Source organism: Rattus norvegicus, chromosome 4 (genome assembly GCF_021556685.1).
Source record: "Rattus norvegicus strain SHRSP/BbbUtx chromosome 4, alternate assembly SHRSP_T2T, whole genome shotgun sequence".
In the NCBI taxonomy this organism is placed as follows: Eukaryota; Metazoa; Chordata; class Mammalia; order Rodentia; family Muridae; genus Rattus; species Rattus norvegicus.
Genome location: NC_141537.1, coordinates 68449026 through 68461349, shown reverse-complemented (window position 1 = coordinate 68461349; position 12324 = coordinate 68449026). Strand labels below are relative to the sequence as shown.

The window sequence follows — 12324 nt, the reverse complement described above, 5'->3', positions numbered from 1 at the left end:
TTCATCTTTTGTGCCCAATGGACAAATCGGAATTGTCCTAGCACCAGAGGGAGAGGCTGAGCAATGTGGACCTCAGGCTACCCGGTTTATACTGAGACTCAAAAAGGATTCAGCTTACACAGACCTAGCAAAGCTACTTGTGTAATTAGACCTTTGAAGTCAGTGATAGTGATAGTGAATGTTATATTGAATATGATAGTGAATGTGACAGTGAGTGCGATAGTGATAGTGAATGTGATAGTGAGTGCAATAGTGATAGTGAATGTGAATGTGATAGTGAATGTAATAGTGAATGTGAATGTGATAGTGAGTGTGAATGTGATAGTGTGATAGTGAATGTAATAGTGATAGTGAATGTGAATGTGATAGTGTGATAGTGAATGTAATAGTGATAGTGAACGTGAATGTGATAGTGAATGTGATAGTGAATGTGAATGTGATAGTGACTGTGGTGGCTACAGCAGTGTTAATAAACGATGACACTGTCTCTCTCAACAGAATCCTTCACCAGCAGTGACTTCCTGGAAACAGAAGTGGGAGGAGGAAGAACTTCGGAGCCTCTTCCAACTAGGAGTCTCAACTCTGACCAACTACAATTAGGTAAGGACCCTCACACCCAATCATCATCATCTTAACTTTGAGGGCAGTGGAGAGACCCTTGCTGTGCACATCCCTCTCCAGGAGGACTCGCACTGCTCTGTTAGGCATCCGTAGGGCAGCGTTCACTTGCTCCACGAGGAATCAAACCTATTTGACTTTTCAAGTTTGAAGAGGACTGTGTTAGACTACTTCCTAGTCATAAAAGCAGACTGAGGATCAGCGTAATTTAAACAGAATTGTTTCCTGGGGGAAAGGGTGGGGGTCTTCGTTGCTCGTGGACCATGGCCCCCTTAGACATTCTGCATCAGAGACCTTTATATTAAAGTTAAGGGTCAAGAGGAGTCTTTTAGGTGAGATGGAGCTTAGATAGATGCCATTTCTACCTGACCGCACACTGATGGAGACCAGGAGGGACCACAGACACAGCAGGAAGCGTCTTATGACCCATCATTCTTCCTGCAGAAGAGGTTGACGGCTTTGTGCGAAGAAATTATTCCATCATGCCCGCCCCCCTTTTTCACCAGAGGAGGGAACAAAGACTAGAGATGATACTGCAATTTTGATCTCTACAACCTCATTTGAAATCACTCTCTGTGATTTAAGTTTTCTGGAAATGAAAAGGATAAATTGTGTGAACTTAGTTAAAGTTGGAAAGAAAAGTTGATTGGACAGCCTGTTGTCAAGGAAACCAATTCTCTCTCTCTCTCTCTCTCTCTCTCTCTCTCTCTCTCTCTCCCTCCCTCCCTCCCGTGTGAATCTGTATGTGTGTCTGTGTGTGTGTCTGTGTGTATGTCTGTGTGTGTTTGTGTTTGTGTTTGTGTGTTTGTATGTGTGTCTGTGTGTGTCTGTATCTGTGTTTGTGTGTCTATGTGTGTTTGTATGTGTCTGTGTCTGTGTGTGTTTGTGTATGTGTGTCTGTGTCTGTGTGTTTGTGTAGTGTGTCTGTGTATGTTTGTGTGTGTCTGTGTAAATCTATGAGTGTGTCTATGTGTGAGTCTGTGTGTGTGTTTGCGTGTGTGTATCTATGTGTGTTTGTGTGTGTCTGTGTACATCTCTGTGTGTGTGTCTGTGTTTGAGTGTGTGTCTGTGTGTGTGTGAGTCTGTGTGTGTGTCTGTGTGTGTATGTGTCTGTGTGTGTGAGTCTGTGTGTGTGTCTGTAAGTGTATGTGTGTGTGTGAGTCTGTGTGTGTGTCTGTAAGTGTATGTGTGTGTGAGTCTGTGTGTGTGTGTCTGTGAGTGTGTATGTGTGGGTGTATGATTGTGTCCTTTATACTCTTCATTTGACATTTAAGGATAATTCAAAGATACTCAAAGTTTCCACACTAAAACTGAATACAAAAGAAAAAAACTCCAAGAAAGTAATTTCTAGAATTTGAAACATAAGAGAACCTTGCCTAACTCTGGTGGAGACAGCAGCCCTTCGAACCAGTTTTGCGTTCTAGAAACATAGGTAGTCACCGTAGTCAGGGTCAAGCCATTGCAGAATGAGGTTTGAAAGGTATCAAGACAGCATTAGGGTGAGGAGAAAAGCAAGCAAGTTAGCCCCTCGGTGCTTTAGTGAGGATCATGCTTACAGCCAGAAGCTACCGTGAAAAGTAAAATTCTGAGTGAAGTCAGAGACCACAGAGAGGGAGGAGGAGCTGATTATTTGAGGACAATTGTCATCTGCCCACCACCCCGTGGGAGGGCCATCCATCAACATCAGGCTTGGCCAAGGAACCCTGTTGCCTCACAGCGGCCAAGCTCTCCATTCCATCTCTGAGTTTGGCCATGTCACTTGGCTTGAAAGGAAGGGAGCCAGCAAGTGTGCTCAGCAGCGTTCACTCTTGAGCTCTGCTTCGTCCTGAGAAGACTCTGTCCTAAGGAGGACGGTCTTCCCAAAGGCTAGGAGACATGAGAGGCAGAGCCGCACAGAGGAGCCCTGTCCCAGATGACATAGGAAGCCCGGTCACCCTCAGCCAACTCTCAGATGCCCGCTAAAGATAAGTTGCTTATGTCACTGAGTTTGGGGTGGGGGAGTGCGTTACACACAGCAGTCACAGACATATATACACAGAACATCTACAGTGGTTAACTTTCTAATTCCTCAAGGCCACATAAGACAGTAGAAAGTGGGTGGACCACCTGTTTTCCTGAGGAGAGCCATGTCCATGCATACCTCAAGCCAAAACCTTTTCAACAAAGCACTGAGAGAATACAGGCTGAGATCTTTGGGGCAGAAAAGTTTCCAAACAACAGAACTCATCAGGACGGGTAAACAGAAATTTAGCACACCTAGAAAAATGACTGCCAGCCTGGAGACCCAGGGAAAGCTACTAAAGGTTATCCAGTGACTGAGGAGGAGCCTTGTGAGAACCCGAGGTGAGTATGGGACCCTCGTGAACACAGACCCATGCTGAAGAGCAGGAAGAGTCAAGTCTTTCAGAATGTGAACATGGAAAACTACCTAAGCAGAGATTCAGCGCTGGCATTCTTGAGTCACAAAAAGCTTCAAAGATGAGCTGGAGAGATGGGTCTGCAGTTAGGAGCACTGACTGCTCTTGCAGAGAACCTGGGTTTAGTCCTCAACCCCACATTTGGCTTTATAACCATCTGTAACTACGTAGGAGCCAATGGCCTCTTCTGGCTCACATACATGCATATAAAAATTAAAAATAAATCAATCTTTAAAAAAAGACAGCATAAAAATAATCCAAGGAGAGTAAAGAGAAGGGCTATGTTACTTTTGTGGCCACAAGGGTGACGTACAAGGGTGACCATGGTCCCCATGTATCCAGGATAGGATTGGTCACACTATTGCCACATCATTATTCAGAGGACTTATTTCCAGTGCCAGAAGGGTGCCAGGTTAGCTGACAATAATATTACTGTTAGCAGGCACAGCTTACCCCTGGGATGGAACTAGACAGGTCCAAACAAGAGGCAGCTCTCTGTGTGTGAAGAACTGTAGAGTACTTGTCCTTCTTAAGCTTCCTCAAAAAATAATTCACAATAGTACTGTGCATGACAGTTCTATTACTGTCATGGCTTCCACATCAGTTCAGCACAAGAAGTCAAGGCATGTAGAAGAGAATGTAAGTTTTCCTCTTACCCACACAGAGGCCCATATCGCTCTCGGAGCTCCAAATGGCTCTCCCAAAAGCCCTGGAGGGGGAAAAAAGCACAGCACCACGGTAAGAATAAGATTAAGTAAAATTTCAACGATTCCAACTTATTCAGAAAAAAAAAAGCCTAGAACAGCAAGAACACAATTACCTAAACAATAAAAGAAAAATCACTGCTATATTGCACTGAAGTACTATAGAATATTGAGTAAAGAAATGGCTTTTTAAAATATCGCTGAGTAAAATTCTCGGCAGCTCTATTTAATGGACAGAAGAGACCATGGGCACTTAAGTTATCCGCATATAATTGCTGCTCACACATCTGAAAACTATTTGCTTTCCCATCTACAATATTCCCCTCAGACATGGTTCATATTTCCCTGGTCTCCTTTCATGACCCATATATGTGTAAACTTCCGAATCTACCCAAATTATCCCAAATTCTGAGTTCTCATGATCTGACTTAAATGTCCAAACCTAAGACCCTCAGCACGATTTTCCATAGGCAGAACCTCTAGGGTACCAGAAGATGTGCATGGGGAAAAGTGGGTGGCGGTGAGGAAATGCTACACCCATTGTCCCGTGGAGATGGAGCTGTAAATGTAGACAGAGGGCATAAGCAGGTATGATGTGGGATACCACAGGGGCAAGCACTGAGAACTGATACATGAGACGTGGTGGGAAGAACACACACATATATACATATATAAAAACATGCATGTGTTGGGAGGGGCGGGGCGGAAAATGCTAGATTTACACCATAGGGGTGGAGAGTCAGAGCGATGATGGTTAAAGGAAGCACATGTTCTGAACAGAACCATACCCCATTCCTAGGAACTCCGTACAATGCAAGCCTGGGCTATAGCAAGGAAAGCCCAGGTGAACACAACAGACTGTAAACGCAGGACCCCACCCATAGACAAAGAGCTACACACAACTAAGGAATACAGAGCCAGGAGAAATAGTCCGCCCTAGACACTAACCCCCTGATTGGTTATCCAGGACTAAGTGGTCAGCCCTGAAGACACACACACATAAGTAACACTAAGTAGACAAAGCAAGTTGTGTCTGCACATTTTTATTTATAAACTAAAGAAGAGATTGTGCTCTTGAGAGGGAACAGGAAAGCCATGTGGACGATAAGGAAGAACGGCAGAAAGGACGTAACTATATTTTAATTAAAAAAATAAAAACACCTCAGGTGGATGCCCAAAAGATTGGCACATCTAAGTTTTTAATAAACCTCTCTAATGGTTTGACCTCCCTGTTAGAAAGAGGGATGATGTTGCAACATCTGTGAGGCAAACTTGTCTGTGTTCTAAAAAAAGCAGAATTTATATAGGCAGGGATGATGAGCTGAGAGGAACTGAGGTAGACATTCTTTGAGCCAGCCATCCGGTTTCTCCTTACATGACAGTTATGTTGTCTGCCTCCAAAAGTTAATAGCAAATTAATTTTACTTAACTGGCTATGACTGATCATCCCCCCCCAGTCCCCGGCAACGTATGGAATTTATTTTTGGTCAATTTCCTATATGACTTGTTTGTTCTATTTTGACACTTTTAAATCCCTTCACACTTGCTTCAAGAGGGTGTAGGAGGTCTGTTGGGGTGATTGTTTGTGGGCTTAAAAGTTGTGAACGGGGCACCCTACAGGGAGAGATGAGAGAAAAGGGTGTTTGAAAAGCTGGGAAGATAGAAATGCTGGCAACAAACGGTGAACCCAGAGAAAGAAACAGAGAAAACTGGAAAGTGTCAGGCCAAAGGCAATCTGTGGGTCATCCTCTGCCTAGGGAGTGGAACAGAGGCCATGGGGTGGGGGAAGTTCCAGCTCCCAGAGGGGCTATCTCATCAGTACACCCAAATTAGCCCTTCCCGCCCTTGTATGGCAAGTCACAGACAGGATCTGGAGGTGGTGCCTGCTGTTGGTCTGGGTGCAGTGTCCCCACAAGTTAATCAGGCTTCAGAGGAAAACCAATGGCAGAAAAAAATAACCTTCAAAGACAGATACTGCGTCCCTATCTACCAACGCCTGGTCATCTCCGCTGCCATGCCACTCGGCGAGCTGAAGACCAGAGGCTTAAAGTATCTTCCCCTGAACCAGCTTCCCTTCCCAGCCACTTCTTTCTGCCGCTCTATGGTCATTGTCTTTGCTCTGCAGGTTCGACCTTTGGCTGCTGTCTCCCCATTTCCCCCATCCTCTGAATCTCTGAGTCACTGGCGTCCTTACTTTGTCACCGTGGCTCTCTTCTCAGGAGTGTCATTGCCTCCCTGTACTAAGCCTTCACCCCTTCAGCCTTGATGTCCACCACAGCATGGATTCTGTAGCCCTCATCTCCGCTCTTGACCCCTGCAGTCTTGACTCTTTCAGGATCCATCCTCTACTCAACAATGGTTGTCTAGGTTGGTTCCTGGTTGGACCTTCAAATATGGAAGTACGCTAGCCCGTGCATCACACACAGCTTTAACCTCCTGGATTCCCTCAGTGTTAGCTTTGGTCCCTGCAGGCTGCCAGCAGATCAGGGCCAGTATCTCCTCATGGGTGCCCTCTTGTGTATGGTGCTCTCTCCCTGGTGTGTCTGCCTTTGTCTGCAACTGCAGGACCTCCCTCTCCAGGGACTCCCCAACAATGATCCATTCTTGGTGGTTCTCCCCGAAACAGGATTGAAGCTGTTATCTGCACTTCCCAATCCAGCTCTTGACACAACCCAACTGGTGGTATGCACCACTGTTGAATGGAAACCTTGAGTGTGTAACTTTTACCTTTGCATTCTAGAGAGTGTATTTAAATAATCAATAAGTTGAGTTTGGGGTGGGTGGATGAATGTATGGATGAATGCATGAATGCATAGCGATGAGTCATAAGAGATGAATCATCATCATAACAAAACATAGGCTGGAGGTGTAGCTTAGTTGGTAGAGTGCTTGCCCAGCATGCACAAAGCCCTAGGTTCAATCCCCAGCACTGCATACACTGCACACAGTATCCCTGTAATCCCAGCACTCAGGAGGTGGAGGTAAGAACATCAAAAATTCATCAAAAAGAGTCATCATATAGAAAGTATAAAGCCAGCCTTGGTAACCCTTCCTCAAAAGGGAGGGAGGGAGGGAGAAAAAGAGGGAGGGTGAGAAGAAAGAAAACATTCCAGTGGAAAAGAATTCTTCCAGTCACGTGGATTCCTCATGTGGAGATCACACGGACTCCCAAAACATGAACAGAAGCGGGATCTTGTGCAAGATCCAGAAAGCTCATGCCTCACCTGGCGGAAAAACATCAAGTTTCCAACAAAAGGAGAAGGCTCAGGGTGTCTGATGCCCAACTTCCTCAGTCTTGAGAACGCTGATGTGGAGTACCTGGGTGGACAGAGAACCAAATGTTTAAAACCAAGAAACTGATGCTTGTAGTCATGCATTTGGACCCGTTATGAAGGAGAACTATTGAGTTCTCTTAGCGAGGCTGAGAGAAGTTTCCAGTGAGTGCATCTAAGGACTCAGGGGCAGAGAACTATCAAGAAAACAGTAAGAACTCAGGAGTGCCTGCAGATGGGACCGTGGGATCTCTGAGGCCTTTGAAGTCTGAGATGCCTCTGAGAAACATAGTCTAAGAACCTCCCTCACTAGAACTTTATTGTCTCCAGACGTGCACCTCAGCTCCTCAGCTTCTAAATCTATCATGAGCCATAATGCAGAAGACACAACAAAAACCTATAGTGGCAGAGAATAAGCTCTGTGGTTGTCTTAGTTAGGGTTTACTGCTGTGAACAGACACCATGACCAAGACAACGCTTATAAAGACAACATTTAATTGGGGCTGGGTTACAGGTTCAGAGTTTCAGTCCATTATCATCAAGGTCGGAGAATGGCAGTATAGGGTTATGGGGTCTTGCATCTGCTTTGCCACAGGGTAGGACATGGGAGTTGACTGCATTTACCCCATCTCCAGGTGGGTGTCGGGAAGCCTCAGGACATTGATTGGGGGTGGGGAAGTGCAGTCTGGGGCATGGGAACTGGCTTGGGGGTCCCGGGCCCTGCAAGGAGACTGGGGCCATCTGATTCTCGGGCTATCGGTCACCCAGGCACCACAGGATGCTCTGGAAGAGCTGAGAACAGAGTATCACAATGAGCTGAATCTAGCCTGGGGCTGAGGGGGAAAAGAGGGGAGCTCTGGCCAATCCTACAGGGAGTGTCCTTGGCCTGACTGGACTTGGGTTGGTGGCACCATGGTTGGGAGCACAAAGAGACCTTTTACAGATTGGTCGGTGGATCTATAGATGAAGGCCTTTTCCATGGCTCCCATGGTGGATCTTGGTGAAAAGAGGCAGTCCATGGTTTCGAGACATTTATTGTCATGGTGGAAAGTGGATGTATAAAACCATACCCCACTTCTCAGGGTGGGCCTGAGATTAAATATCTTTTGCAGGGAGGAGTGTCTGGGAAGGAAAGCTTATTGGCTAAACCTCCAGGCCTTTAGATACCTCATTAAATGGAGATCTGTCTTGAGCCTTTGTGACCATAGGTCATGTCCTCTACATGTGGAGGGGCTTAGGGCAGTGCCCTTTCATGACTGATGGCCACAAATCTATGGGGGCTGTGGTTAGTGACAGGGGCCTGTTTCCTGGGAACAGGCAAAGCATCTACTGTCCCTTCAGGGTCACTGGGGTTTCTAGCCTTAGCTTAACCAGAAACCAGGCTACCTATCACAGTTCCACATGGCAGCATCCAGGCAGGCATGGTACAGGAGGAGCTGAGAGTTCCACATCTTCATGGAAGGCTGCTAGGAGAATGCTGGCTTCCAAGCAGCTAGGATGAGGGTCTTAAAGCCCACACCCACAGTGACACACCTACTCCAACAAGGTCATACCTCCTAATAGTGCCATTCTCTGGGCCAAGCATATACAAACCATCACACTGGTGTTATTTTACAGGTTAAGGCCAACCTCCTCTTCATATATAACTTGCTGCCCATCACATCCATGGCCATGGCCTCATTGAGAGGCACTTCATGGCAAGGAGGCCTCCTTACTCCCCACTTACAGTCTTTGTCAGGCTCTGTTTCCTGTTTAAAACCATAAGGGAGGAAGATTCTCTTCATCCCAAACCAGGAAATGTGGCTTAACAGGGTCTGTACTGTTTTTCAATGAGGCTGTCCAAACACTGGGATTATGGGGTTGTTCAGTTTATGGGAACTGAGAGGTGACATAGAGTCAGAGTTGGCTTGGGCAACCCTGCCATATGGCTCCATCCCCACCCAGCCACCAATTAGGTCAAAAGTTCAGTTGGTTCGGAAAAATTAATGAGTCAAACTGGGTGTTTAGCATCATGCAGAGATCAGCCAAATCCCAATTTAGGAACAAGGAAAAAATAACAAAATAACCCTCCAGTCTGACTACTGATGAATGCTAACGCTTGAAACACTCTGCAGGGACAAAGACAGGGTGTTTGCTTTATTCTCTGACCTGAGAGCAGTTCAGCATACCCTCCGATATCCGTGTGAATGGAGACACCACCTAAGTACAGTTTACACAGGCATAGCAATGTGCCTATGGCTGAAACAGTCATGAGGGAGAACCAGGCCAGGCAGAATGGGAAACAACGAGTCCTCCCATCATCTGAAAGTACTACTGGTCTGAGTGACTTCCCGAAACATCACCATTAAGTTCACATTTGAGTTGAATCCTGAAGCACACACTAGAGCCGGTATGAATTACACAGATTAACCACACCCACATTTCCGCTCCTTAACATGTGTGCCAAAGTTCAGGTGTGGGAAAGGTAGCCTTTCAAGAAGGCGATGATATTTTAAATGACTCCCTTTTCCCCAAGGGGAGAGATCAAAGGCGATTCAGAGCTATTGAACGATTCCTTTAACACTCTCGAGTCGGAGATTATGTTCACTCTTTTCCTTCGGTTTTTGCAAATTATTTTCTAAATATAATCTCTGATGGGTAGAAAGAAATATGAAGATCTTGGGCCACGTAATTACATCTTAATTTAGTAATTAGATGTCTTGATTGTCTAATTAAAGGACAAGAAGTCTGTACCTAATTACACATGCTAATTACTATGCAAGTCCGTGCCCTCATTATGTAACTGCACTTAGGAGAACACTGCCTGTGTGTCTCTGCACAAAATTCAGACATTTTCAAGCATATGGCACCAGCAGAGTGTGCCCTGTGCACAATCACAACTTTCCCTTACAGCCTGAACTCTGGTGCAGAACATGGGAGTCTTCAGCCAGGAAGTAACTAGGTAAGGCCTTCCTCAGCCAGAGTAGCCGGAGCCCAGATCTGCAGAAGATTACCACTACTAGTGCAGGGGGCAGACTTGCAACACAGGCTCGATTTGTGTGCATCCCAATTCCTTCTCTGTAACCTGTTTTCATGTGCTCTGGTCACTGGGTCCACAGGCTGACCTCCAAATGTCTCCTCAGATGCCCAAGTCCATGGATTCCTTCAGGGATAGGGTGATGAGTTCCAAGAGACAGTTCTGGCCTCCAGAACCTCAGAACCTGACTCTCCCTGGAAATAGGGTTGGTGTGAATGCGTTAGTTCTGAGAAGGTCATACTGAAGTAAGTGGGACCTCCCATCCGAAAGAGCTGGGATCTTTGTCAGGAGAGGTACACATGTTCACCTCCCTCACTGCTGTGACAAGAAGCGGCTTAAGGAGGAAGGGCTTATCTGGCCTGGAAGTTCAATCAGATCCAATCCTTTGTGTGTGTTGGAGGGGAGTGGGAGGGAGGGGGCAGGAATGCAGAACAATCAGGAAGCAGAGTATAAGCCGGAAGTATGTCAGAGCTTTGAAATCGCAAGGCCTCCCCAAGAACTCATTTCCTCCAGCAAGGCTCCACCTCCTAAGGTTCCACAAACTTCTAGAACAAACCTCATCAACGATGGCAAGGAACCCATGAGCGATGTTCCACATTCAAATAACAAAACCACCCCCTGAAGACAGACACACAGAAAGGAAGCCAGATGACCATGAGGGCCAGAGACAGAGGAATGCTGCGGCTAGCCGAGGGAGGTCAAAGGTCATCAGAAAACTAATCAAAGGAAAGACAAGGAAGGGTTCATCCAGAGGGAACCTGGCTGCCAACACCTTGATTTCAGACTTCCAGCTTCCAGACATGAGAGACAATCAGCCCTCTGATAGCGCAGCTGTGGGAAGAAGTTGAGCACTCCACTACTCACGGAAACATTCCAGTCAGTCAACGAAAATATTTTCAATTTCCCTTTCTTCCTGTCATTTTCAACATTGTCATTGTAAAAGAAATCGTTTTTTTTGTGTGTGTGTGTGTGTGTCATTAAGTTCCGCGCCATCCAACAAGAGTACAGGTGGCCCGGCACGGCGCTGTGAAGAGCAGGTACTACGGCACCGTTACGCAATCATCATGTCGTGATACTTAAAAGAGCTTTTCTTTGACAGGGATTGATGGAAATATGCCCACCGCGACCATCCTGGACATCTGTCGTTGTTTATAGTAAGGACACTTCAGCCAGAAAGTGACAGTAGGCATACATATAGCTCCACGTTAAGTTCTTCGGTTTAATTTTCACATCCAAGGCACTCATTACATGCTACCACACACAAGCCTCGCGGTGCCACCGGGGAAGCTTAGGGCGTCCCTTCTCAAAATAAACCGAACCATGTGCATTGTTTTCACAGTAAGGCTAAATTTGAAAGGTCGCAAGCTGCCCAGCCTCCTCAAAACCAAGCCATTCTCTTGACGGATTTTATGTAGGAGTTTGCCCATTGTTTAGACAAAGAAGCCACTGAGGATAAACCAGGAGGGGAGTTGTTGCTGTCTGAGACGAGATCTCACGTATGGCCTCAAACTTGTAATTTAGCCGAGGAAGACTTACAACTCTGCACCCTCTGGTCCCCAGCTCCTGACTGCTGGGAGTGCAGGTGTGTACACTGCATCTGATTACACAGTTGGGCAAGCGCACTGCAAACGGGGCTCCATCCCCAGGCGCTGGAGGACGCTTGGTAGATTTGGGTCCAATAGACTGAGGTTTAGGATGCCAGAAGCCAGTCAGAGGCCAGTCTGGCCTGCGGGTTCCCCCACGGTGTGTCTTGTAGCTGACTATCATCGATGTCCTTCCTCTCGGATGTAGCTCTTTCTTTCCCTTTCACAGGACCACGCCTACTACAATGCACGTAGATCCTTGTGTTCCCCATCTTAAAGCCTGAGAGCAAATCCGTTGTGCTGGTTTGAACTGAGTGATATCCCCCATAGTCCTGGCATTTCAACACTTGGTCGCCAGTTAGTCGTGCTGTTTAGGGAACTTCCGGTGACGCAGACTTGCTGGAGGAAGGATGTCACAAGGACTAGGCTTTGAGATTAAGACCCTCCGGTCACTTCTAGTTCATTCTGTCTGCTCCATGCTTGTGGTTGTAGTATGAGCCCTCGGCCTCCTGTTCCTGCCACCGTGCCTGTACCTGCAGCCATACTTCCAAAGCATGATGGACTCTTATTCCCTGAGGAGCTGTAAGCCTACACAAAACCCTTCCTCCTATCAGTTGCCTTTGGTCGTGGTGACTTACCATAGCAACAGAACCATAAGCAATACACTCTCAATATAACTATTTCTATTGCCACTTGACTACCCAAGTATTGGTG

At 46.5% G+C, this 12324-nt stretch overlaps 1 protein-coding gene across 2 annotated transcripts in view; it reads right to left on the bottom strand.

Moving 5' to 3' along the window:
• The window catches only part of Tbxas1 (thromboxane A synthase 1), a 159944-nt gene that overhangs the window by 133750 nt on the left and 13870 nt on the right, over positions 1-12324 (bottom strand). Inside the window, 2 exon segments of one of the 2 annotated variants that reach the window (NM_012687.2) lie at positions 3692-3744; positions 6964-7057. In NM_012687.2, the coding sequence (NP_036819.1) occupies positions 3692-3744; positions 6964-7057 (147 nt within the window). 2 annotated transcript variants of the gene reach the window in all.